This window comes from Nomascus leucogenys, chromosome 12 (assembly GCF_006542625.1).
Source record: "Nomascus leucogenys isolate Asia chromosome 12, Asia_NLE_v1, whole genome shotgun sequence".
NCBI lineage: Eukaryota > Metazoa > Chordata > Mammalia > Primates > Hylobatidae > Nomascus > Nomascus leucogenys.
Window position 1 is genome coordinate 41,057,639 of NC_044392.1, and position 23,265 is coordinate 41,080,903.

Here is a 23,265-nt window from a genome sequence, read left to right on the forward strand (position 1 = left end):
TTTCTCTATCCTGACAACTACACCAGGAAGTGGTTGAGTCCTCACATTCTTGTTTCTCTCTCTTTAGAATCAGGATTCGGAATAAGCAATTTCCTTTTTCATTTTCCCATTTCTCTCCAACACACCCTGAAGGCCTGCAGAGCAATGATGAGCGCACACTGCCCCCTCCTGCCCATTCCCTCCCTAACAAGGAGTATATATGCATTATTCCCCGGCTCTCATTTGCTCCCATTCCTGTAAAGAAAGAAAAGCAACAGAATGCCCCCACAAAAGTCAAATGTCTTTATTTTATATAAAAAAAATTTGTACAGTTTTAGTTCCTATGTTTAAGAAAAAAACCCTAAAATTGCTGTACTGTTTAGATCCACTGCAAACTGTAGAAACAAGCTCTTTATATATTAAAAAAAATTTACATTTTACAATTTTCTACATGCATGCACAAGGTCTCAGCTCTGTAACCCCCCCCCAAAAAAGGAAAAAAAAATCTAGATCCAACAGTGGAAAATTCTACATTTACAATCTCACTTGGAAGGGACTCAAAGAGCCCTCTTCCTTTTGCGCACAGAAGAACAAATCACAACAATCACACACCAGGACTGAATCCATCAGCAGATACTGCCCCGTGGGAAGGGCAGAGGAAGGAGAAGACAGACAGACTGACAGACACCACAGAGGAACAGGGGTGTTCGCCTGGGACCAATGGAGGAGAAGAGAAGTACGAACCCTGGGAAAAAGACGTGTCAGATGAGAAAGTTCTGGAGAGTCCGATGTCTCATCACAGGTGTTACATCAGGGTTTGCCATTGGAATACTGAGTGGAGATGGGAAAGAGAAAAGTTAAGGGCTGAAATGGGAGGGGAATGGGAAGAAAAGATGAGAGACAAGAGGGAAACAAACAAGAAAAAACAAAGAGAGCACAAAGACCAGTTTAGGAGAAAGGACCAATGGGGACAGTGGCAGAGTGGCGAGGTAGGTGAAGGACCGAGGCACAGCGTCCTGGTGTGGAGGGAGGAAAGGCAAGCGTTCCAAGGTGGTGAAAAGGAAGGCCTGCTAGGCACGGTGGGGATGTACGAGGATGCCATGAGTCACACAAATGACAGTGCTGGCGAGGCCCAGCCACAGCAGCCCTATGGTGTCAAGGGGGTAAGAGGTGGGCACACCCCCACAGCAGGAGAATGAGCAGATCCAGCGCATGATGGGACAGACACAGTGGGGAAACTGCTCAGAGGGACTGAGTCAGCTGCACACCCCACAGCAGTTCACAGCATGGAGACAACTTCCCACAGAGGAGAAGCAGAGGACAAACACATGGCCATATGTCTGACAATTCATCCTGACATTTTAAAAAACAATAGTAATAATAATAATAATAATAATGAAAGAAGACAAAGATACCACAGTTCTGAAGCAAAAGACCAAAATGCTACCATTCTCAGGCACAGCCCTTAGTGCTTAGAGAGTTGGAGGAAAAAATTCTTTTTTTTTTTAGGAAAGGGGAATGAAAAAAAATCACAGTGATTAAAATCATGGCAGGATCTTAAAATAAACACTCCCCAGCCCCTAACCTAGGGCAGCAACTAAGATCCCAAATCCTTTCCCTCTCCCCCACCCCAACCTGTTCCTCAGACCACACCACACTCCATCCTGTCCACAAAGGCAATGACCCCAGTCACCATCCAGGCCCTGTTTTCCAGGATAGTGAGGTATTTATGTGACTCAGAAGGGACTCCTCTGACACAAAGTTTTTGAAGAGAAGAAAAGAGACAGACCCCCAGAACAGGACGTATTTCATACAGGCCTATCTCGTAACCCTGGCCCCAGCCAGAGGCCCTGCCTAAGTGAGCTCCACAACCCACCCCTTTGGGGACAAGGTAAGCATTGGCCAATGAGCCCCTCTCTAGCATGTGGTGGGTAAACAAGTGAACTTTTGCAGAAAGGACAGCAGGAGAAACCCCGATCACTAGGCTCCATCATTCCCAGGGCTGGCGCTACACAGAGGGGGAGACTCCCAGGTGAGACTCTGGGGATCTTATCCCAGGATGTGCTCTGCAAGGTAAGTACCAACGAGTCTTTTAGGGAAAAGAAGGGCCTACAAAGGGACACTGTGAGTTACTCAGAGGAATGGCCTAGTCATTGCAGCCATCGGAAAGGTCCTCCATGTGGATCCTGGCTGGATGCATACGGGTACTTCCTAATCTATTCTCCTTGGCAAAAATGTCTGAGTCAAAGTCTCAGATTTATATTGAAAATATTTATTAGACGGCCAGCAAATTTTGCCCAAAATGAGATTTAAATTATCAAAAATTTGAATTTGGTGCAAAGACTATGGAAGCTAAAATGGGGTGAGGGGTGAAGTACCTACAAAAGGCAGTAATCCTTGTCCCTCAACCCAACATAGACGGAGCCCAGAGCTCAGAGAATCAGGCAGGGAGAAAAGCGGTGGGGACCCTGGAAGGCCAAGGAAACGAGACCCCTGAGGCAAAGAACTGGACTTAAGGCAGGGGATGAGGAGGAGCTGCCGGCTCTTCCCCAAAAAGAGATGAGGCAACAGGTCTCTGGAGTCGAGAGAAGGCAGCAGGACAGGGGTGGCTGGTGACAAAAATAAAAACATTTGTCTAAGACCACAGGGGCCAGGTCAGGGTCTGCAAGCCACTAAGTCTGTACAGGAGTCTACATACCATCCTTCACTGGGAAGAGTGGGGACGAAAGTGAGGGTAGGGTCAGGGAGCAGGAGTCAGTGATGGGGGTCTCTCCAAAACCTCAGGGATCTATTCAGCCCTCCTCCTCAGGGGCTACCTAGGAAAGACACATTGGAAGAAAGGTACCTTCCCCTAAGTCCCTGGAATAGTGGTCACAGAGGGTTTCCACTTGTTTGCCTATGGTCACATGACCATACAAACCAAAAACATTAGGTGGAGATTTCTGGGAAAGGGATGGGATCCTTCTTTGCTCTAAATATATGTGGAAGCAAATGCTCCTAGCAAGGAGATTTCTAACTCGGGCTGCGTGGCAGGAGTATCCCTGCCCTCGAACCCAGGGTTTGTTGTGACTGGGGTGAGGGACAGGAGGGCCAGTTGCTGCCCTGGAGGAGTTTGGCACTGTGGCTCTCCAGAGTCATGTCCATGTGCCCCAGAGAAACCCTGTTGGGCCACTGAAGAGAAATGCTGTAAGAACTCGGGTTTGTGAGTCAGGTCTCAGGAGGGGAAGGTACAATCAGCAGGGCCTGTGCCATTTCAGGAGAGACTGTAATCTGGGAAAAGACTAGGGAAAGAAGGAGAGAGGCACTGATTCCTGCAGGCCTAGAGTAATACAAAAGTTACTGGGGGTGTGGGGGGGTCCTTCCCAGGTACTGTTGACAGCAGGATGGTCTCTCCAGGTTCACATGGGGTAAAATAAGGAAGAAGCAAGGAGAGAAGGTGGGGGTACGTTAATTCAAGTAAAAAAAAAAAGAAAAGAGCAAGAAGAAGAAGGGTGGCAGGAATGTGGCTGGGCCTGAGAACCAAGCCCGCTCCCACCCCCTCAGGAGCCCCCGAGTTTCCCACTCCCCCTGCTGTTGCACAGTCACACTGAGGTCTCAGACTGCAGCCTCATGACAAACTTGTGCGACTTGGGATCCACAAATTCCTCGGAGAGTTTGAAGAATGGGACCTTCTTGGTGCTGACCACCAGGCTGAAGTCCTGGCGTTTTAAGAGGAAAATGATGCCATCCTTGAGCCCGTTGGTCACTGGCTCCTCGCTCACCAATGTCCACTGTTTGGCCAGCCAGCGTTCCTTGTGGTACTGGATGGTAGGTCCAGCTGCCAAGTATCGCTCCAAGAAGGCCTGAAGTGGAAAGAAGGGGCTGCATAAGAATCTCTGTCATCTACCCACTATCCTTCATTCCCTGGGGCATAGTTTCCAAAGACAACAAGGACATCCCTGAGCTCACTCTATGCATATGAACTAGAACCTCAGAATGTTACAGCAGGAAGGGGCCTTAGATCATCTGCTTCAGACCCTCATTTTATAAATGAAGAAGCCGGAGTGCACAGGGTGATGTGGCTCATCAGGTAAGACTGAACTCGGCTCCCCTGACCCCCATCTGCTGCTCTTCTCCCTGCACCAGGCTGTGACCTGGGCAAGCCCTCCCTCATTCTTCCTTCCTTCCCACACAGCTTGTATGATTTGTGCCAAGCAGGTCTGCACCAGGAGGGAGCCAGAGGTGTCAAGGTTAAAGTGCAACATCTTTAGTTACCTGCTCACCAAGGGTGGCTCAGGGAAAGCAATTCTAGGAAGCTGGCAATAGAGTTGAGGGTTGGCAACGGCTCAAAATAACACAAAGCCAAGACCAGCTAGTGGAGATGAAGAGGGTAATGGGGGTGAAAGTGGGCCTTTGGATCTGGTAATTTCAGAGCCTTCACAGAGATGAGAACTAAGTCTCAGCCATCCCCAAAATGGTCCTGAGGACTCCCTTCTCCTCATCCACCTAAAGACTTCACCCCACACAGATGGGGCAGGTGGAATAAGAATGAGAGAGAAGATTATAAAGAGGAGGTGGTGAGGAGAGAGAAATGAGGTGGACAGTGAGGAAAGTAGTGAGAGAATAAGGGAAAACGAAGGTGGGAAAGAAGAGGAGCTGGAGAAGGAGGAAGGATGCTGGCAGCAGGGCAGGCCTACCTTGGGCGTCATGTCATGCGTGATGCAGAATTCAAGGTGCTGCAGGATGCTCTCCATGGTGTGGTAGGGCTGCTGCTTGGTGGTCCGAAGGTACTTCTGCATGGCACGGGCCATGGATGCGAAGATAGCTTGGGCTGCCTCCCGGGGGTCCATCACCTCCCTGGGGTTCTTCTGCTCCTCTTCCTGCAGCCGCTTAATGTGAGTGAAGGCCTCCTCCACCGCCACTACAAGCCTAGGGGACAGGAGGGGACTGGGCCAGATGCCCACCTCTTTCGCCCACCCCACTCCTCTCCCCTAGCTCCAACACTCCAGCAGCCTGAATGAGGTCAGGCCTTTGTGCTCACCCAAAGCAATACAAAGCCAGGGGCAATAGTGCCTTTCTCCCACTGGGAACAGTAAACAGCCACAGAGTTCAGTGGACCCAGCCCAGGGACTCAGAGGGCAAACCTAGTGTCAAACCCAGAGAGACAACTAGGAACTGTGCTATAGGAAAGACAAAGCATTCCATCAAACTTTAAGGAAAACCTTCTTAAATAAGACCCCCAAATCATACTCCATTGGGTCAACAATTAATAGATATGATTACATCAGAATGATAGATTTCTATTCAACCAGGATAGCATGGGCAACATTAACTGACATCTGATGGAGTTGGGGAAAATATACACATCTAAAACCAACAAGGGATTCATATCTAGAACATGCAAAGAATTTGCTACAATTTCTATCAAGAAGAAAAAGACAGGAAACCTAGAGAAAAAAGGGCAAAGGAAGTGAACAGAAAATTCACAAGAGGACTGAAAGGCTAAAAGATATACGAAGTAGTTACTGGCTAGCAATTAGAGAGATGCAAATGAAAATCTTAGTAAAATATTACTTTTCCATCAAAATGGAAAAAGGAAAGAAGGTAACTATAAACCAAATATTGGATAGGATGTTGGGAGTATTCCACAAACTACTGTGCAGCAAAAAGATGCAACAAACTAGATGTACAGACAACTTGGATGATGAATCTCAAAAACGCAGTGTTAAGGAGGAAGCAGGAAAAAAAATCCATTTACATTAAAAGCATATAGATGGCTGGGTGCGGTGGCTCATGCTTGTAATCCCAGCACTTTGGGAGGGTGAGACAGGTGGATCACCTGAGGTCAGGAGTTTGAGACCAGCCTGGCCAACATGGCAAAACCCCATCTCTACTAAAAATACAAAAATTAGCTGGGCATGGTGGTGTGCATCTGTAATCCCAGCTACTGGGGAGGCTGAGGCAGGAGAATTACTTGAACCCAGGAGGCAGAGATTGCAGTGAGCCGAGATCACACCACTGCACTCCAGCCTGGGGGACAGAGCAAGACTCTAACTCAAAAAAAAAAAAAAAAAAAAAAAAGCATACAGACACACATATCAACATGAACAAAGATCACTACACTAACACTAACTTTGCACAAGGATACATATAGCTTTTAAGGAAATCAGACACACTCAACAGGATGCCTAAAATGTGGGGCTGGAGTAAAAGTGGGAACTGGAGGAAAAGAAGAAACAGAATAAAGAACAATGAAAAACTCTGTAATGACAATATGTTAGAAGCTGAAAAGAGCAATAAATGCAATTATCTGCACTTCAAGTCCAAAAACCAAAATAAAAGCCCCCTGGCCTAAGAGCAGGACCAGCCTAAAGTGACAGGACAAAGAAAGGTGAGGCCTTCTATGCAGAACCCAGGAACCCAGGAACTTGAGTCATTCAGATGGGACTCTGGGTATATAGGTGTGGATCTGTGTATGTCTATCATTTTTTTCTTTATTCTCTTGCTTCCCCTACATTTCTCAGTAAATTCCCTTTGAAAAGATCCTTTTATCTCACAAAGGAAAAAGTTTGCTCCTGGTTACAAGCAAGGTAATAAGGAAAGGAAAGAGTCCTCTATGTGCCAAAAATGGTGGTGGCAGCACAGGAGATTGGATGACCCTAGTCAGGGCAGAAGGTAAAGGGGTAGGGACATCACTGGTTTCCTTCCCATGAGGGCCATTTCCAAGACAATTAGAGATAGGTTGGAATGCCACAGAAATGGAGTTGGTGATCTTTGTTCTACTACAGGGGATGCCAGCCTCATATAGGAACAGGGTAAGGGCTACCTCTTGCCCTTGAAGCCTGGAGTTTGTGTGGGAGATGGGGCGGAGGGCAGGTGCGTGGTCAAGTCCCGAGGCACTCTGCTTCTCCCTCAGGGAACTCTCGACAGACCAAGATGGAACCCGGCAGAGTAGGCACCAGGTAAGATTCTTCAGGGTTGACTAAATTCACTTAATCATATGAATAGGGAAAGGGAGAAGCTAGGATGGCATTTAAGAATTTACCAAAATATAGGCACTAAAACCTCATTTTTTGAAGGCAACAAAAGCACCATCTGGTGAGTCCCCTCAAGATCTACTGGCAGGCAGGCTAGCCTAGCCTGAGTCCGTGCTGTTGCAGGTAAAGCTCACATCCCTTTATTGGGTCCCTACCCCACTGTGGCAGTCAGAATTCAAAGATACCCTCCACTTCTACCAGACTTCCATCCCCTCATTAGACAACAATCTTGGTACATTTTGCAGATGTAATTAATGTGCCAAGTCAGTGGCCTTAAAAGAAGACTGTCACCGCATGTTCTCTCTCATAGGTGGGAATTGAACAATGAGAACTCATGGACACAGGAAGGGGAACATCACACTCCGGGGACTGTTGTGGGGTGGGGGGAGGGGGGAGGGACAGCATTAGGTGATACACCTAATGCTAAATGACGAGTTAATGGGTGCAGGAAATCAACATGGCACATGGATACATATGTAACAAACCTGCACATTGTGCACATGTACCCTAAAACCCTAAAGTATAATAAAAAAATAAATAAAAAAAATAAAATAAAATAAAATAAAATAATAAAGTTCGAGCAACCTGTCCAAAATCAAAAAAAAAAAAAAAAAAAGAAGACTGTCCTGTAGGGCCTGATCTAATCACATGAGCTCTTTAAAACCAGCGTTATCTCCAGCTGGTGGCAGAGGTCAGAGACCTGTTTCTGCTGGAAAAAAAAAGTGCACTACCATCATGTAAACTGCCTATGGGGCTATGTGACAAGGCACTGAATTCTCCCCATAATAATGAGCTTGAAAGAGAAAGCATAGGCTCAGATGAGAGTCCTCTTGATTTCAGCCTGTGAGTCCTGAGCACAGCCTCCAGCCAGCCTGCACCTGACTCATGGAACTGGGAGATAATCAATGTGTGCTGTTTCACAGCTGCTAAGTTCATGGTAATATGTTAGGGCAGCAATGGAAAACAAGCACACACCCCCAACTCACGTCATCATTGCTCTATATTTCCAGCAGTTACAGAAGTTCCTTGGTCTTCCTCTCCCCATTCATCCAACAAGCACCTCCTCTCCTCTTCTCCCCCAGGGACCCACCTGGCCCTCCTCTTGCGCACCCTTCGCTCATGCTCAGCCTCCTCATAGTAGTACTCATTGTGACTGTTGTCCCGCCTCCGAGCTGCCGCTGCAATCACAGCCCGAGACTGGCCAGTGGAGTTGTTGGTGCTGTTTTCTGCAAAGGAACAGGATAGAGGGGATGGTCACATCAGAGTGTGGCCTTTCTTCCCACTCCAGGAGCTCTGGAGACAGCAGCCTGACATGTCCAGAAGAAGCTGTTCCCACCACCCAGCAATACCTCCTAATCCCAACTCTCCTGGCCACCTCTGGGAGAGGCCACAGGAAAGCAACAAGGAAGGCACTGGAAGCGCAGGAGTCCTGCAATTGTTCCTCCCCAGTGCAGGGGGTTCTGCAGCTCTGAGAGCCAAAGGGCTTAGACCAGGGCTGATGAGAGACACGGAGGAGCCAGATCAGGGGACACGCCATAGCATAAAGGGACAGCAAGTAGGATGAGCAGCTAAGATCAGCCACCTGGAGTCAAGGGAAGTGACTGAATAGAAGCGGCTGGAACACAGGATAAGGAAAGGAAAAAGCAAGGGACAAAGGGTAAGAGAGAGGCGGGAACTTGAAGTCCTGCTTGGGAAGAGACAGGGAAGGGCAGAGGAGCAGGGCTGCTCACCCTCTCCGAGGGAATACACCTTGAAGCCAGACACTTTCTTGGCCAGGACGGACTTGGGCAGGTTGAGGAGGGCAGGGTTGTAGACAGGGAAGTCATGGTAATACTTCTCCAGGATCCACACTGCCACACGCTGGATGCTGTGGGGGAGATGGCAGGAGGGGGTGGGAGAAGGGACAGACAAGGGGCACAAGGGAAGGGACACATTAGGGCAGGTTGGCAAGGCAGGAGAGGACACAGGACAGGGACGAGGTGCTTCCGAGAAGCCTGACTCCAGACCTGAGGTCTACTTACCAGGCTCCCAAGCCTTTCCCAGGGCTGGGCCTGCCAGTCCCTCCCCACCATGCTGAAGCCCAGCAGAGAAACGGCATTGGGCCTGGGTCCCCAGCCAAAGATCACCTCATCCCCATTCAGCATTCCCCCAAGATTCTCTACAGGACCCAGGACGTGCCACTGATACTCTGTGTGGCCTCAAGGGGTAGCTTGTTTACTGGGAACTGAAGAACTCTCCTCCTTATGTCTTTCTCTGGGGATCCCTCCTCTGGTCAGGTCACTTCACAGGCCACTCTCTGAGTGCTCACAAGAAGCTGTGCCTCCCAGAAAGGACTAGAAAGGGGATTCCAAAAAGCCCCTGTTTGTGCACCCCCCCCATATTTCTTCCCTTTGGTCCATCCCCCTCTAATATTCCCTACCTCTAAATGCCTGTTCATTCCCAACTCATAACTCCCAACTGATCTTGCCCCATGACCGTGTACGTGAACCTGCCTATCAAGCAGCAAACATTGGTGAAAATCTACTTGGTGCAAAGTACTCAACTCCCTCCCGCACAACCCTCCAAGCCCATCACCTCCAGCCCACCATCATACCCTCCCACCCTAGCAGTCACTCCACATCCTCCCATGCCCTTTCCCTCCCAACCCTTCTCCAGCCGTGAGCTAGTACCTGAGATGGCCAACATTGTAGAAGCGGCTGGCGCCGTCGGTGGAGCGCACGACCTTGAGCGTGAACTGAGGCTGGAGCTGGCGCAGCTCCAGCAGGACCACAGCCAGGTAATGCACGAAAAGAAGGGCGTCCACCAGCGACACCGCGAACTGCACCACGCCCTGGTAGCTGCGCTCCCGAGCATCCAGGATGCGCACGCCATAGAAGAGCCAGTAGGAGACCACGAGCAGGAAAACCAGCACCATAAGCAGGGCGCGCAGCACAAAGACGCGGGGCAGCGAGGCCTTGGGCCGGCGGAAGAACAGAGCCCAGCTGCCCAGCAGCAGGATGAGCAGCTTGAAGGCCACGGAGATGAAGAGGCCCTCGCAGGCCGTCCCGCAAGGCTCCAGCTCCTCCCGCCACAGCAGTGGGGGCAGCAGCAGGAAGGCCAGCGGCGTGAGGAAAGACAGCAGTGCCAGGGTGGCCCCCGCCGCCACACCTAGGTGACGGGAGCAGTCCAGAGGGACACTGTCCTCCATGTCCTTGGCGATGCGTGTGAGGTCATCGTGGGAGATGCTGTGCTCTGAGGTGCCCGTTACTACTGTCGTCGTTTCCCCCCAGTTGTCATCCTACAGGCAGAAGGGGGCCAGCCACACAATAAGGAGGAAAGGATAAGAAGAGGAAGAGGAGGGAAACAGGAGAAAGGATGAGGGGAGAGGAGACAGAGAAGAACACATGGGAAAGGAGAAGGCAGAAAGAAGAGAGGGTAATCAACAAATACGCAACCATCAAAGTATTTACTGAGCTCCAATGTGTGTCAAAGTCTGGCCTCTGCAGATGGCCAAGTCCAAGACCCGAGCCCTCGGGGAGCTGGACACTGGTCAGTGAGAGAGGAAAAAACCACACATGCTGCAATGACCCTCAGAGCAGACAGCACAGGACAAATGCTGAAGGAGCTGCTCAGGCAGTGACTGGGATCCAAGGGCAAACTTGCCAAGCAAGCAGGCAGGCTTCCAGAAATGGTGGGACCTGAGCTGATCCTTGGGGGAGGGGAGCTCCCAGGAAGATGTTCCCAATCCCAGATGCACACATTAGAACACTTAGGGAGGTTGGAAAATAATACTAATTATTGGAGAGTGCAATCTGCTTGTGAACCTTTTAAAAAAAAAACAACTCCCCAGGTGATTGTAGTGGTCATCCAAGATTGAGAATTGCTGAACTAAATGATTTCTAAGGGCTGGCTGGCTACTTAAAATGTGATCTGTGGACCAGCAGTGTGGACATCAGCTGGGAGCTTGTTAGAAAGGTGGAACCTCAGGCCCACCGCTCGTTTACTGAACCAGATTCTGCATTTTAACAAGATCCACATGAATCACTCAAACATTAACATTAATTCTGGAAGTCCTGCCGGGCGCAGTGGCTCACGCCTGTAATCCCAGCACTTTGGGAGGCCGAGGTGGGCAGATCACCTGAGGTCGGGAGTTCGAGACCAGCCTGACCAACATGGAGAAACCCCGTCTCTACTAAAAATACAAAAAAAAAAAAAAAAAAAATTAGCTGGGTGTGGTAGCACATGCCTGTGATCCCAGCTACTCGGGAGGCTGATGTAGCAGAATCGCTTGAACCCGGGAGGCGGAGGTTGCGGTGAACGGAGATCGCGCCATTGCACTCCAGCCTGGGCAACAAGAGCGAAACTCTGTCTCAAAAAAAAAAAAAAAAAAAAAAAATGGAAGTCCTATCTAAGTTCCTTCCAGCATGCCATGATTTCGGCAGAAGCTACAGGAGGAGCCTCCAGGGCAGGAATGGCATGAACTGAGGCACCCAAGGGCTATGAGAGCAGAGGATCCCTGTGCAGCACAGCAAGGTGCAACCAGGAAGGTGAGGCAGACAGCAGCCAGGCAGGGCTTGTGCAGGCCACGCTGCAGTGCTGGGCTGGGCAATAAGCACCTGTTCTCCGGGCATGGAGAGCCACTGAAGGTTTCCAACTAAGGGAGTAACCTGACCAAAGCAGCACAGAGAAGAAGAGAAGACCCCAGGGGTAAAGGGGTGAAGGTGTGAAGGATACTGTGCAGACTCAAGGCCACTCTGGGTCTCTGGTCTGCAAGGCCACCTCTGCTGGGCCATCTAAATGTCTACAGCACAGAGGCTGCCTGTCCCTGGAGGCAAGAAGATGGCCAGGCTGAGGTCCCCAGGTGCCCCTCTAAGTGTGGTCTGCTCAAGCTGTTTCTCTGCAGTGGCTGGAGGCCATCCCACAGAGGAGTCCCGAGACCACCAGCGGCCTTCAGCACCCACACCCTTCACTCCTAGGACAGCCTGGGGATATGGAATCACATCCTGACACCCAGGAGGTTCAGGTTACAGGATGAAGGCAGCCCGACAGCACCAGTGATTAAGGAGGTTGAGGAACCTCCTCTCCACAGGATGGGGAACGAGTCTGATGTGAAGATAGAAAGAGGATGAGCTGACTGCCTTCAGCTCAAGGCCCTGGGTCTGCTCCCTGCCCTCTGACCCCTAGACATACTGCCCACCCCCTCCAAGGACCAAGGGCTTGGGATCTCCTCCCCAACAGCAGGCGAGCTGGTCATGTCTCAGGGTCACTTCAAGAACTCAGGAGGCCAGGCCCCAGGGAGAAGGGATTGGGAGAGAGGGAAAAAGGACATTTCCTTCAGGTATTGACCTGCTCCCAAGGCCCTGGAATTCCCAATGTCAGCCACAGAGATTTCTTCTGAGGAAAAAGGAGGTGGGAATCTCCAGCCCCCAAAGATGATCCCAAGGGGAATGAGACTTGGGCAACCTCAGCGTCACCTAAAATCCTGCCTCTGCCCTATTCCAGGACTGTGTTCTGCCCACTGTCCTCCCTACCAGGTGAGCACAGCGGGCAACAGAGGTTAGAACAGAAAACCTGCTCACCCCTGTCCTGGAGAACTCTCTCCCGGGGTCCCTGCTCCATCCCTCAGCCTTACTTCTTGTCCCTTGCGCTTTCTCCATCTACTCTTCCCATACTCCTTTCCCAAGATCTAGGTGACGCCATTGTACAGGCTGACACCAGAGGGCACAGAGCGCCCACACCTCAAGGCTCCAGGAAAACTCAGCTTTGCTCACACACACCCCAGGCCCAGCCACCACCACCACCCTCCTGCTCCAGACTCCCAGCGGGCCTGACTGGCTGGCAGCAGCTCCAGAGGAGCTGGCCAATTCCCATCACACAGCCCAGGTCACCCCCCCCTCCTCTGGAGATAAGGAAGGAGAGGCTGCTGCTTCCAGAGGGATCTCTATACTGAAATTCCTGAAGGTCCTACCTTAAGACACTAAGCCAAGCTAAGTATAACACAAGACACACTCCCCGATCTGGCCGCTGTCTGAGACCAGGTTTCCAAGCCCTCCCCCACTCCGTGGAGCCTCCAGCCCCTCAGAAGCAGTCTGAAAATGCCCGGTCTGGACCATCTCATCCCCAGTGCTCACCCGCTCATCCCCTCGTGTGGACTCATTGTCCAGCAGGGGCTCCCCGGGAGCCTGGATTGTCACCGACTTGTCCCCTCGGCTCCCATCTCGACTCTTAGAGCGGTGTCGGTCCCGGCGGTCCCTGCGGCAGGAAGCCAGAAAAGGCACAGAAAGTCCAGCGGTGGACCAGGGTCTTCTCAGCAGCCACTCTACCCCATCACCCCTGCACGTGCCCACCTCTTAACAGCCCCCAACCCTCCCTCCGCCACGCACGTCACCCTGCATGCCCGCCCACCTGTGCTTGCGGGAGCTGCGGGAATGGCCCGACTTGTAGGAATAGCCTGAGTACTGGGACTCGGTGTCCATGGCGTCTGAACGCCGCGCCTTGTAGCGCTCCAGGGCCGCAGGCTGGGGCCTCTTGGGGGGCCCCACAGCCACCTCCTTCAGCACCGGCTTCTTTAGGCCAAGAGGCACCTTCAGGAAGTCAACTGTCACCCTGAGGGACTCTATTTTGCTGGACGGGTGGGCTTGTCTCAGAGAAAATCCAGCGACGCTCCTGGTGAGAGGAAGAAGCTGGTTACAGGCGGCTCGAGCTCCCTGTGGGGTCAGGGCAGAGGAAGACCATCCGCACACAACCGCCACAGGAGGCTCAAATGAGCCCAGCCATAGCCTGAGAATATCTCCACCCAGGTTCCTGCTGTCCACTGGGCCCAGTTCCTCCTACCCTTCTCTAGAAAGAGCCCTGCCAGGCTGTGCCAAGGACTCAGGCATGGGGGAAGATGGCCAGCAAAGGCTCCCAGGGCAGGAAGGCTCACCCAGAATGACCCAACCCCAAGCCCTCTGGAAGGGAGGAGCAGGGCATTGCTTCTCTATTCTCAGCCAGGAAAACCGAGGCGTGAAGAGGGCAAGTTCTGGCCAGGCCAGCAGGCTGAACCAGTGGACACCTCAGAGAGCAGAAAGGAGCGGGCTTCTGTCCAGGGGCTACCCCAGGCCTCTCCTCCCCATGCTACACCTCCTCCCCTCACTCATACTTTCTGAGTGTGCCCACAGCGGGCTGCTTCCCTTGGTACCGTCTCCCCAGCATTTATTTCGAACCCACCCAGTGTTACTGGTAAGATCAGGTTGGCAGCTTCCTTGAGGCTGCCACACATATTCACAGCCCCAGGTGAGGGTGAGGGGTGGAAACTATGGATAATATGGTGGGGGGTGGGAGTAAAAGACAAGTTTCTACTTGCCTAAAATTCTGAAACAGGCAAGGCACAAGTTTATCTGCCTACTTACAGGCTTATCTTTCAACCATACTTCACCTTCTGATTCTGCAGAGGAGAATGACCTCTCCTCTCTCTAACCCCCACCCAAATCCTGCTCATTCTTCAGAGCCCAGCCCAACCCCCTCATAGGAGCCCCCACCTACTCTAGCACCCAATGTTATCTTCCCCGCTGACCCTGACTCCCCTAACAGCCATCACCATCCACTGAGTGCTTACTTCCTATCTTCAGCCATTGACGCATCAAATCTTGTTTGAGCACCTTCTATGAACCATGTATTCTGCTAGGTGTAAAGTGGTATAACAGACCCTGAGTTTACAGTCTAGAAGGGAAGGAGCACACCAAACAATTAAGCAGATAAGTATAAACGACCGATTGCAGGCATGATGGAAGGGCGGAACAGCAAACTATGAGAGACACCACATGGAGTAAGGGCTACTTTAAACTTAGCAGTTCTAGAAAGTCTGAGAAAATGACACCTCAGCAGAGGCCTGAAGAAGAAACAGGAATTAACCAAGCAAAGAGTGCAGGAAAATGCCCATGGAGCAGAGGAATCACATGTGTGAAGGCCAAAGGCAGGAAAGAGCTTATTGTATTTAAAGAACCAACAAAGGCCAGTGGAGCCAGAGTTGAGGAAGAGAGTGAGTTGTAGAAGGTGGCACTGCAGAGACAGGCACCAGGTGAAGAGCTTGAGCTTTATTTTATTCTAAGGCCACAGGAAAACTTTGAAGGATTTTAGCTATGCAGATGTGGATTGAAAAGAGAGAAAAATAGAAACAGGGAGATCAGTAAGGAGGCAACTGCAGTAGTACAGGCTTGCTAAGGGTAGAGCCACAGAAGAGTGAGTAACAGTCATGTTTGAGACTTAACGTTGGTGGTCAAATCAACAGGACCTAATGAGCGGGAAGGGAGTGTCAAGAATCCCTGGCCTGAGCGAGGGAGCAGATGGTAGCGCCATCAGTAGGGTAGGGAAGACTGGGGAGGAAGCAGCCGTGAGGGAAGAAAATTAGTTCAGCTTCTAGCCTGCTAAGTTAGTGGCCATGAGACAGTAGGCAGCCGGGTGTCAGAGGAGCCAGACTTGGAGGAGAGTCTGAGCTGGAGGTACTGAGGGTGTGAAAAGCTATGGGGATAGATGGAACTCAGATGGCTCTGAGTTCAAAACCTAACTCTTCCACGGACATAAAGGACCCCGATATGTACACATGTCCAGAGGAAAAGGAGCAAGCAAAGGGGATGAGAAGGCCAGAGGAGGAGGGGAGCCAGAAGAGTGGGGTTTCAAGGCAGCCAGAAATGTAAAAGTGTTTTGAGGTGGGAATTAAGTCAACCAGGTCAAATGCTGCTGAGAGGCTGATTATGTTAAAAACTAAAATGGGGCTGGGTGCGGTGGCTCACGCCTGTAATCCCAGCACTTTAGGAGGCCGAGGCAGATGGATCACGAGGTCAGGAGTTCAAGACCAGCCTGGCCAAGATGATGAAACCCCATCTCTACTAAAAATATAAAAATTAGCTAGGCGTGGTGGCAGGCATCTGTAATCCCAGCTACTTAGGAGGCTGAGGCAGAGAACTGCCTGAACCTGGGAGGTGGAGGTTGCAGTGTGCCAAGATCACGCCACTACACTCCAGCCTGGGCGACAGAACCAGACTCCGTCTCAAAAAAACCTAAAATCGATTTGCTTTGTATAGTTACCATTACTCCAACTACTCTAAACCATCAGTAATTTGAGAATAAGCAATATGATTGATACATATTTATATCCATCTCCCCTCCCGTGGGCACAGAGCAAGGAACTGATACCAACCCAGTAAATAAACATAGTCACGCCTCGCTTAACCACAGGGATACTTTCTGAGAAATGTCTCATTAGGCAGCTGCATCCTGGGAACATCATAGAATGTACCTACACAAACCTTGACGGTATAGCCTACTACACACATAGGCCTTATGGTATAGCCTATTGGTCCCAGGCTACAAACCTGTACAGCATGTTACTGTACTGAACACTGTAGCCAACTGTAACACAATGGTAAGTACTTGTGTATCTAAACATAGAAAAAGTATAGTAAAAATACAATAGTACAATTTTATGGGACCACCATCATATATGTGGTCCATCATTGACCAAAACATCCACGACTGTACGCCTCTCTGGCTCTCAGGGAAACTATAATGACTATAGGGAGATGAAAGCATGTGAAATCTATTCATTCATCCTCTTAACAGAGTTCAATAGAGGCAATCCTCCATAGGATTAGTTATATTTGTCAGTATCCCCATGTCGAAGCACGTGCGTGATAAGGACACACTTAGAGGGCAGGGACATAATACCTTAACCCAACCATAAGCCTTTCCAAAAACCTTTGCAACAAAAACGACCCTTATTTATCTCCCTACCTGAAAAATATATGTTGGGCTCATCTACCCACTCTCCTGAGGACCCATTCTACTGGCCTACTCCTCCTTATAGTTTAGACATCTCACCTGCATTTCTCTTGTGGTTCCAGCCTATTCTTTCTAGTCTTCTTCATAAAAACTGAATTTTGCCAGGAGGCTCAAAGACAACAAGTGGGTCACAGAGTGACATGGGGGTAGAGAAGGGGATGAAGTAAACAACTGCCATGGACTACAGTCTAGACACACACACTAGATCCCAGGCTGTCCATCTCCTCATCCTCCTGTATACCCACCATCTGCTAAAGCCAACAGCCAGAAGAGCCAGGGATGTGCACTCTAAGATCTGAGTTCAAAACCTAACTCTTCCACTGACTAGCTGTGTGACCATGTGCAAGTTACTTAACACCTCTGTGCTTGTAGCCTGGTAAGCTCATTAGTAAACTAGGGAAGATAATGATGCCTTTTCATGGGGTAGCTGTAAGGATCACGAGGGTGAAAGAAGTGCTTTTATAAATGGATCAGCTGTAATTAGTTAAGCAATTAACAAGTTTTAGCTCCAGGATCACTCATACTCCAATCCTCAGACACTTCCTCTGAGACTACGGAAAGAGGTGGTATAAATAAACCCTGCTGTTAGTACAACTAAATAAAGAAGTCTCACACACACACACACACACCAACCAGAACCACCACTTCAAACACACCCAGGAGGTAAACTGATGCCATTGCATTTCCCCTACAGATAAATTTCAAACCAGACAAGGGTGCCAGTCCCGTTTGTTCTGAGCGGCCCAGCCTAGTGCCCCCTATCTTCCTCCCCTGCTACTTACTAAAGACTCAACATGAATCCTGCTCCCCTGGCCTGCCAACCCAAGTCAGAGTGCCCAAAAAGCACCAAAACACGCTTCTCTCCTCCCTACCAAACACAGGTGCCAAAAATGAATCCAACTTCTGAGACCCTTGCCTGCTGTGTCTTCAAGTACTCCAGGGAACTAATCCAAGCACTGCTGCTGGGGGGCCTGGGAGGAGCGAGGGGAGGGGAGTAAAGAGAAGGGCAGAAGTTCTCCTTATTTAATCAGTCCAGGGATCAGGGGTTTGGAGGGTCTCCAGGGTGGGCAGCGTTCCCAGGGAAGAGATGGGGGGGGAGGGGATCACTGGATGAGATCAACAAGTGGAAACGTCAAGAGGGATGACAAGACAGGGAGGGAAGCCCGGACTTGGTGCAGGACAGGGAGCTGCCCTAGTCTGGGGAAGGGGGAGGCTGTAGAAAAGGAATGTGCCCCACTGCCTTTCACCTTGCCCCCCACTTCCCAAGACACAAACGCACACACTCAGTCCCCTGCTCAAACCAACCATGGATTATCTGGGGTTAAAAGGAGGCCAGGGAGGAGAGAGGGAGAGAAGAGAGAGCCTGTTACAAAAAGGAGACCCTTCTCCCCTCCAAAGTCCTTTCAGAAATAAAATTAATGGAATGTGTTTCAGTATCATCCCAAGGGGATTGGGGGGAGCTTGGTGGGGGGGAATGTGGGGGCTTTTGTCCCGGCTGCCCAGCTTCTCCCACATTGATCACCATGGCAACAAAAGCCCCCTGTTGCCTAGGTGATGGCAGCCGGGTCCTGGAACCCATACCCAGCATCCAAAGGGAGGGAGGTTATGGAGGTGGGGGCAATAGGGACAGAGGAGGAGAGAATGGGGTTTCTCCTCTGGCGGCCCCAGCTTTTGTCTGAGCTCTGGGATCAGGTTTCTTCAGGAAACAATTGGAGGCCTCTGGAAAAAATACACTCAGAACCTGGCAACAGGCAGAGGGAGCAGGGCCCTAGAGTAGTGCGTGTGTGTGTGTGTGTGTGTGTGTGTGTGTGTGTGTGTGTGTGTAAGGGGAGTGGGTGTTGGCCAAAACACAGACCAGGGCGGACCAGTCCTTTCCCATTTCCCACTCAAAGGAGGCTGCTCAAGTGGGCAAAACGCCAGCACTTGAGCACAAACAGCAGTTGAACACAAACGCCAGCACCCCCATGTGTGGCGCGTGCTGGGGACCGATGACCAGACGCAGGCAGCTGCAGATGCCACCTCCTGCCACTGCTCTAGCCCAGGCCCACCCCGCAGCCCAGTCCCAGCTACTTTAGGCCTGGAGTGAGGTAATGAGACAGAGCATAGATGAAGACGGGGCTGGGAGAAAGAGCTGTGGAAGCCAGGGTGACTAGGCCATGGAAGAAAAGGGGGGCAGGGACAGAGCGCAAACATGCACCTAAAAAGGGCACCTATTGTTCCTCATCTCCACTGAGGACAGGGCTGGAAGCAGCTGCAGAGGGTGCTTGGGTTTGATTTTTAAAAGACTTCCAGCCAGACAGGAAGACGATGGGAAAGAGGACAAGAAGCCTCAAGTTCTCCTCAGAGAGGAGCAGAGATCTCTGATAGGACCATTTTCCTCTCCACAGTCAGGGATTAGGGAAGGGTGGTTCTGCCTGAACACAGGGAAATGGGTGTGATTACTGCTTCAGAACCTGCCTGAAGAGTCGTCTGTGGGCCCCTGCCCACTAAAAGTCTCCGATTCCTACACAGGAGCCTGGGTCTTCCTGCATATGCCCTGCACCCCTTTCCCACTGCAGCCCATGGGCAGGGGTATACATGTGGGCACCCCCTAGCTGCCTGGCTCCCTAATCATCACCAACCATAGTGCCAAGGTCCAAGGATATCAATATAAGTTCCACTCAAACTGCTGGAAGCCCACCTTCAGCCGTGGAGGTGGCAAGAACTAAGCCCAGGGTCCAACCTCCCAGCTCAGGATCCCAGGGGCTAGCTCTCTGTGCAGTCAGAGCACCTCACCAAGGCCTAAGGCCAGTGCAAGGCAGAGCAGAGACTCGAGACACGGCTGTCGCACTTCAGAGCTTTGCTTGGTTTTCCTCGTTGTCACACACCTCCCCTGAGTTTCACGGATGTGCTCAACCCAGGCAGCGCTGTCAGGCCCTGGTGCGGGGCTGAAGTTGAGGGTGTGGGTTGAAAATGCAGACATCCAACATGGCTTCCACAGACAAGAGGAAAGTACCTGAACCTCTGACTATGCCCACATCATTCCCCTGACACCCCTTCCCCTTTCCCTTTCCCTTTCCCCTTCAGGAGGACACAGCTGGCTGAGCCACCCTCTTCTCAGCAGTTTCCAGCACCAAGCTGAAAGGGGCCTTAGAGGGACAACCTCAAATTTTACAAATAAAAAAGTGGGACCCAGAGAGAGAAGGTGACTAGCCCATGGCCACTACTTCTATGGCAGCCCATTTCTGGCCTCCTCTAATTGTTGGAAAATCGTGCTAACACTGACTTTGAGAAATGCTCCTCTTGGAGTGAGACCAGGTTTCTCCGTGAGGCTGCTCTGGATGCTGGTTCCTTGAGTAGCCACAACTGCAACAGGGCCACGACAGGAGAGGATTTGCTGACTCCATCCTGCCCCCTCTTCTCACCAGGGACAAAGAGACAGAGATTAGACAGGCCTCAGCTAAGACAGCCTGAACCGAAGAGCCTCTATCCCCAAAAGGGGTGGTTCCTGCACCCATCCATCTACCACGACTAAGAACCTTGATGTTCCTTCATCCCCATCCAGCCTTGGGCTGTGGGCAAGCCACCCATCCAGAGAGGCTGGGCTTTTGCTATCACCAAAAAGACTAAGGTACAGAGTGGGCAAGGACCAGCTCCGGCCCTGGACCAAAAATGGGATGGAGATTTTGCCCCGACCCTCAATCCTAAACCCTGAAAAGGGCTGTCCTTGGGTGACAGTGCTGCCCAGGAGGCCAGAGAGAACAGCTGGATATTGGTGGGCTGAGGGGTGGGAAGGGCAGAGCAGAGAGCCCAGGAGCTGGCACCAGGTGCCCCACCCCCACCCTGTTAACCAGGCATTCTCCCAGGACAGCCCCAGACATGAGCTCACCATCCTCATAGCCCCAGGGTGGGGGCAGGATCCTTCTCCTCACTGGGCTGAGTGGCAGAGGAGGGGTGGGATCCTGGCCGTGCTTGGGTCATCCAGGCATCTAGGCTTCCAGAGCAGCTTCTCACCAAGCAGACCCCAGTGCAGGGTGCACCGCAGGGGAAGGGCCCACAGACTGGGCTCCTGGCCAGGATACCTGAGCTTGCATTCTAATTCAAAAGCAGTTGGGGAAGCCAGAGCCAAGCCCCTCTCCATCTACTTCCTTAATTTCCCTCAGTCTAAGGCCGGGGGTGAGGCTGGGGACCTCTAAATCCACATACACACCAAAACACCCACCCACGCACACATACACCCACACTCTGTTCCCCCTCTGAAACCTGGAATCACTCCTGCCTGCCCCACCCAGCTCCACCCACCCTGGCTAGGCAGGTTCTGTAGAGACCTGCTCTGCTGTCTCTCTGGCACCCCCACCCCCATCCCAGCTCCCAGAAGGTACCTGCCCCCCAACACAGCACATAAAAGCACATGCGTGTGCACATTCATGTCCCATAGCACCCCATTCCCTAGCCTTCCCCAGACCCATTCCTAGTCCATCTTGAAGAGAACACTGGGGGTGGAAAGGCTGCAGGAGAAAAGGTGAGTAATCCCCCTGGCATCTGTCCCAGGTGGGGGCCGGTGGGAAGACAGGACACTAAGCTGGTGGGAAGGTAACCAGGGCTTCTGGATTCTCCATTTAATTTTTATCAACGGGTAGGCCCCACAATATCCACCACTGGGCTTTGAGCTGCTTCCTCCTTTGGCTTAGGCAGAGAACTGGCCCCTACCTGCCCACCAGGTGAGCTGTGGAAGAACCAAGAAGGAAAGCAGGCAGCTTGAGGTGTCTTCAGGGAGAGGGTGGACAATGGGAGGTGGGTGAGCTGTGCCGACCCATAAGCCAGCTTCCTGTGCACTCCAAAAACAAATGCCTCCCTCTTCGTAGCCTGCTGCTCGAGATAGGCCCCAACTGTCCCTGGCCCCAAAAGACCTTCAAAGCCTGCTCACCCAGCCCCTGCCCTGGGGTGCAAAGATGTGAAAAGCAGCTAGTTGGGAAGGGGAAGTTAGCCAACCTTGGGCTTGCTGTGGATGGGGAGAGTTGAGCTGTGAGGATGGATTGTGGGGGAAGAACATATGGGGGCACTGTCAGCAAAGGCTGGATTGTAGGAAAGCAGTAGAGTGGGCCTCAGGGTGTGAGATGCAGTGTGACTGGGGATGAGGGTGGCAGGGCTGGGTATCCCCATCCTGAGAACCTCCTGTTGCCTCAGCCCAAGGCCTTGGATCTGGCAACTTGGCCAGTTCTTATCTAGAAAACCAGAGCCGGCAGCCGGGCGCGGTGGCTCACGCTTGTAATCCCAGCACTTTGGGAGGCCGAGGCGGGCGGATCACGAGGTCAGGAGATCGAGACCACGGTGAAACCCCATCTCTACTAAAAATACAAAAAAATTAGCCAGACGTGGTGGCGGGCACCTGTAGTCCCAGCTACTCGGAGAGGCTGAGGCAGGAGAATGGCGTGAACCTGGGAGGCGGAGCTTGCAGTGAGCCAAGATTGCGCCACTGCACTCCAGCCTGGGCAACAGAGCGAGACTCTGTCTCAAAAAAAAAAAAGAAAGAAAACCAGAGCCAGCTGAAAGGCCCAAGTACCAGCCGGCCTCCACCATCGTGACCACCCCCCTACCTGAGATTCTCACTCTTTGCTGAAAATTCTCAGCTCCCCCATCCCTTATATCTGCCACCTCCATTCCTGAAGTAAAGCAGGTAACAAAATGCGTGTTTTTCTTCACAGTCTGTTGTTTTTTAAGTGACTGCATTCACACCTCGGGCTCAGCACCTGTTCCTATCTAAACCCTACTTACCCTGGAAAACCAGACCCCCTGGGCCAGGCGTGGTGGCTCATGCCTGTAATCCCAGCACTGAGGGAGGCCGAGGCAGGTAGATCACCTGAGGTCAGGAGTTCCAGACCAGCCTGACCAACATGGTGAAACCCTGCCTCTCCAAAAAATGCAAAATTAGCCGGGCATGGTGGTGCATGCCTGTAATCCCAGCTACTCGGGAGGCTGAGGCAGGAGAATCAGTCGAACCAGGGAGGCGGAGGTTGTAGTGAGCCAAGGTCGCGCCATTGCACTCCAGCCTGGGCAACGAGCGACACTCTGTCTCAAAGAAAAAAAAAACAGAACCCCATCCCTAGACCCACAAACAAACACACCCTCTCTCTCTGACCAGGCTGAGGGAGCCAAGAACACTCTGGTGAAAACAGGAGTCTGAAGGACATTGTTAGGGGCTGTGAGAAAACCCTATAGACAATAAGGACCAGGCTCCTCCCAGTCACAAACAAGACCCCACGGGCCATGGTGGCCAGAGCCTACAGTCACTCCCTTCCCCCAACCCCCATCCAAAATCATGGCCCAGCGAGGAGAAAGAGACCCACCCCAGGAGAGGTTCCGGCCCAGATGCTGGCCCCACCCCAGGCTTATGACACCAAGGTGCTCCTCCTGGAGATGAGATCGTTCTCTGACTCCCACCCTCAAGGGTAGGCTTCTCTACTCCTCAGGCTGTCACTAGACTCATGTTTGG

At 51.6% G+C, this 23,265-nt stretch overlaps 1 protein-coding gene across 1 annotated transcript in view; it reads right to left on the reverse strand.

The window, feature by feature from the left end:
• Positions 1-261: 261 nt before the first annotated feature.
• The window catches only part of VANGL2 (VANGL planar cell polarity protein 2), a 28,768-nt gene continuing 5,764 nt past the window's right edge, over positions 262-23,265 (reverse strand). The window contains exons 2-8 of the mRNA XM_030824107.1: positions 13,380-13,640; positions 13,106-13,226; positions 9,665-10,272; positions 8,726-8,862; positions 8,086-8,221; positions 4,656-4,887; positions 262-3,821 (exon numbers count right to left, since the gene is read on the reverse strand). Of these exons, the coding sequence (XP_030679967.1) occupies positions 3,561-3,821; positions 4,656-4,887; positions 8,086-8,221; positions 8,726-8,862; positions 9,665-10,272; positions 13,106-13,226; positions 13,380-13,450 (1,566 nt within the window). The 5' untranslated portion in view covers positions 13,451-13,640 and the 3' untranslated portion in view covers positions 262-3,560. The remainder of the gene's footprint in view (positions 3,822-4,655; positions 4,888-8,085; positions 8,222-8,725; positions 8,863-9,664; positions 10,273-13,105; positions 13,227-13,379; positions 13,641-23,265) is intronic.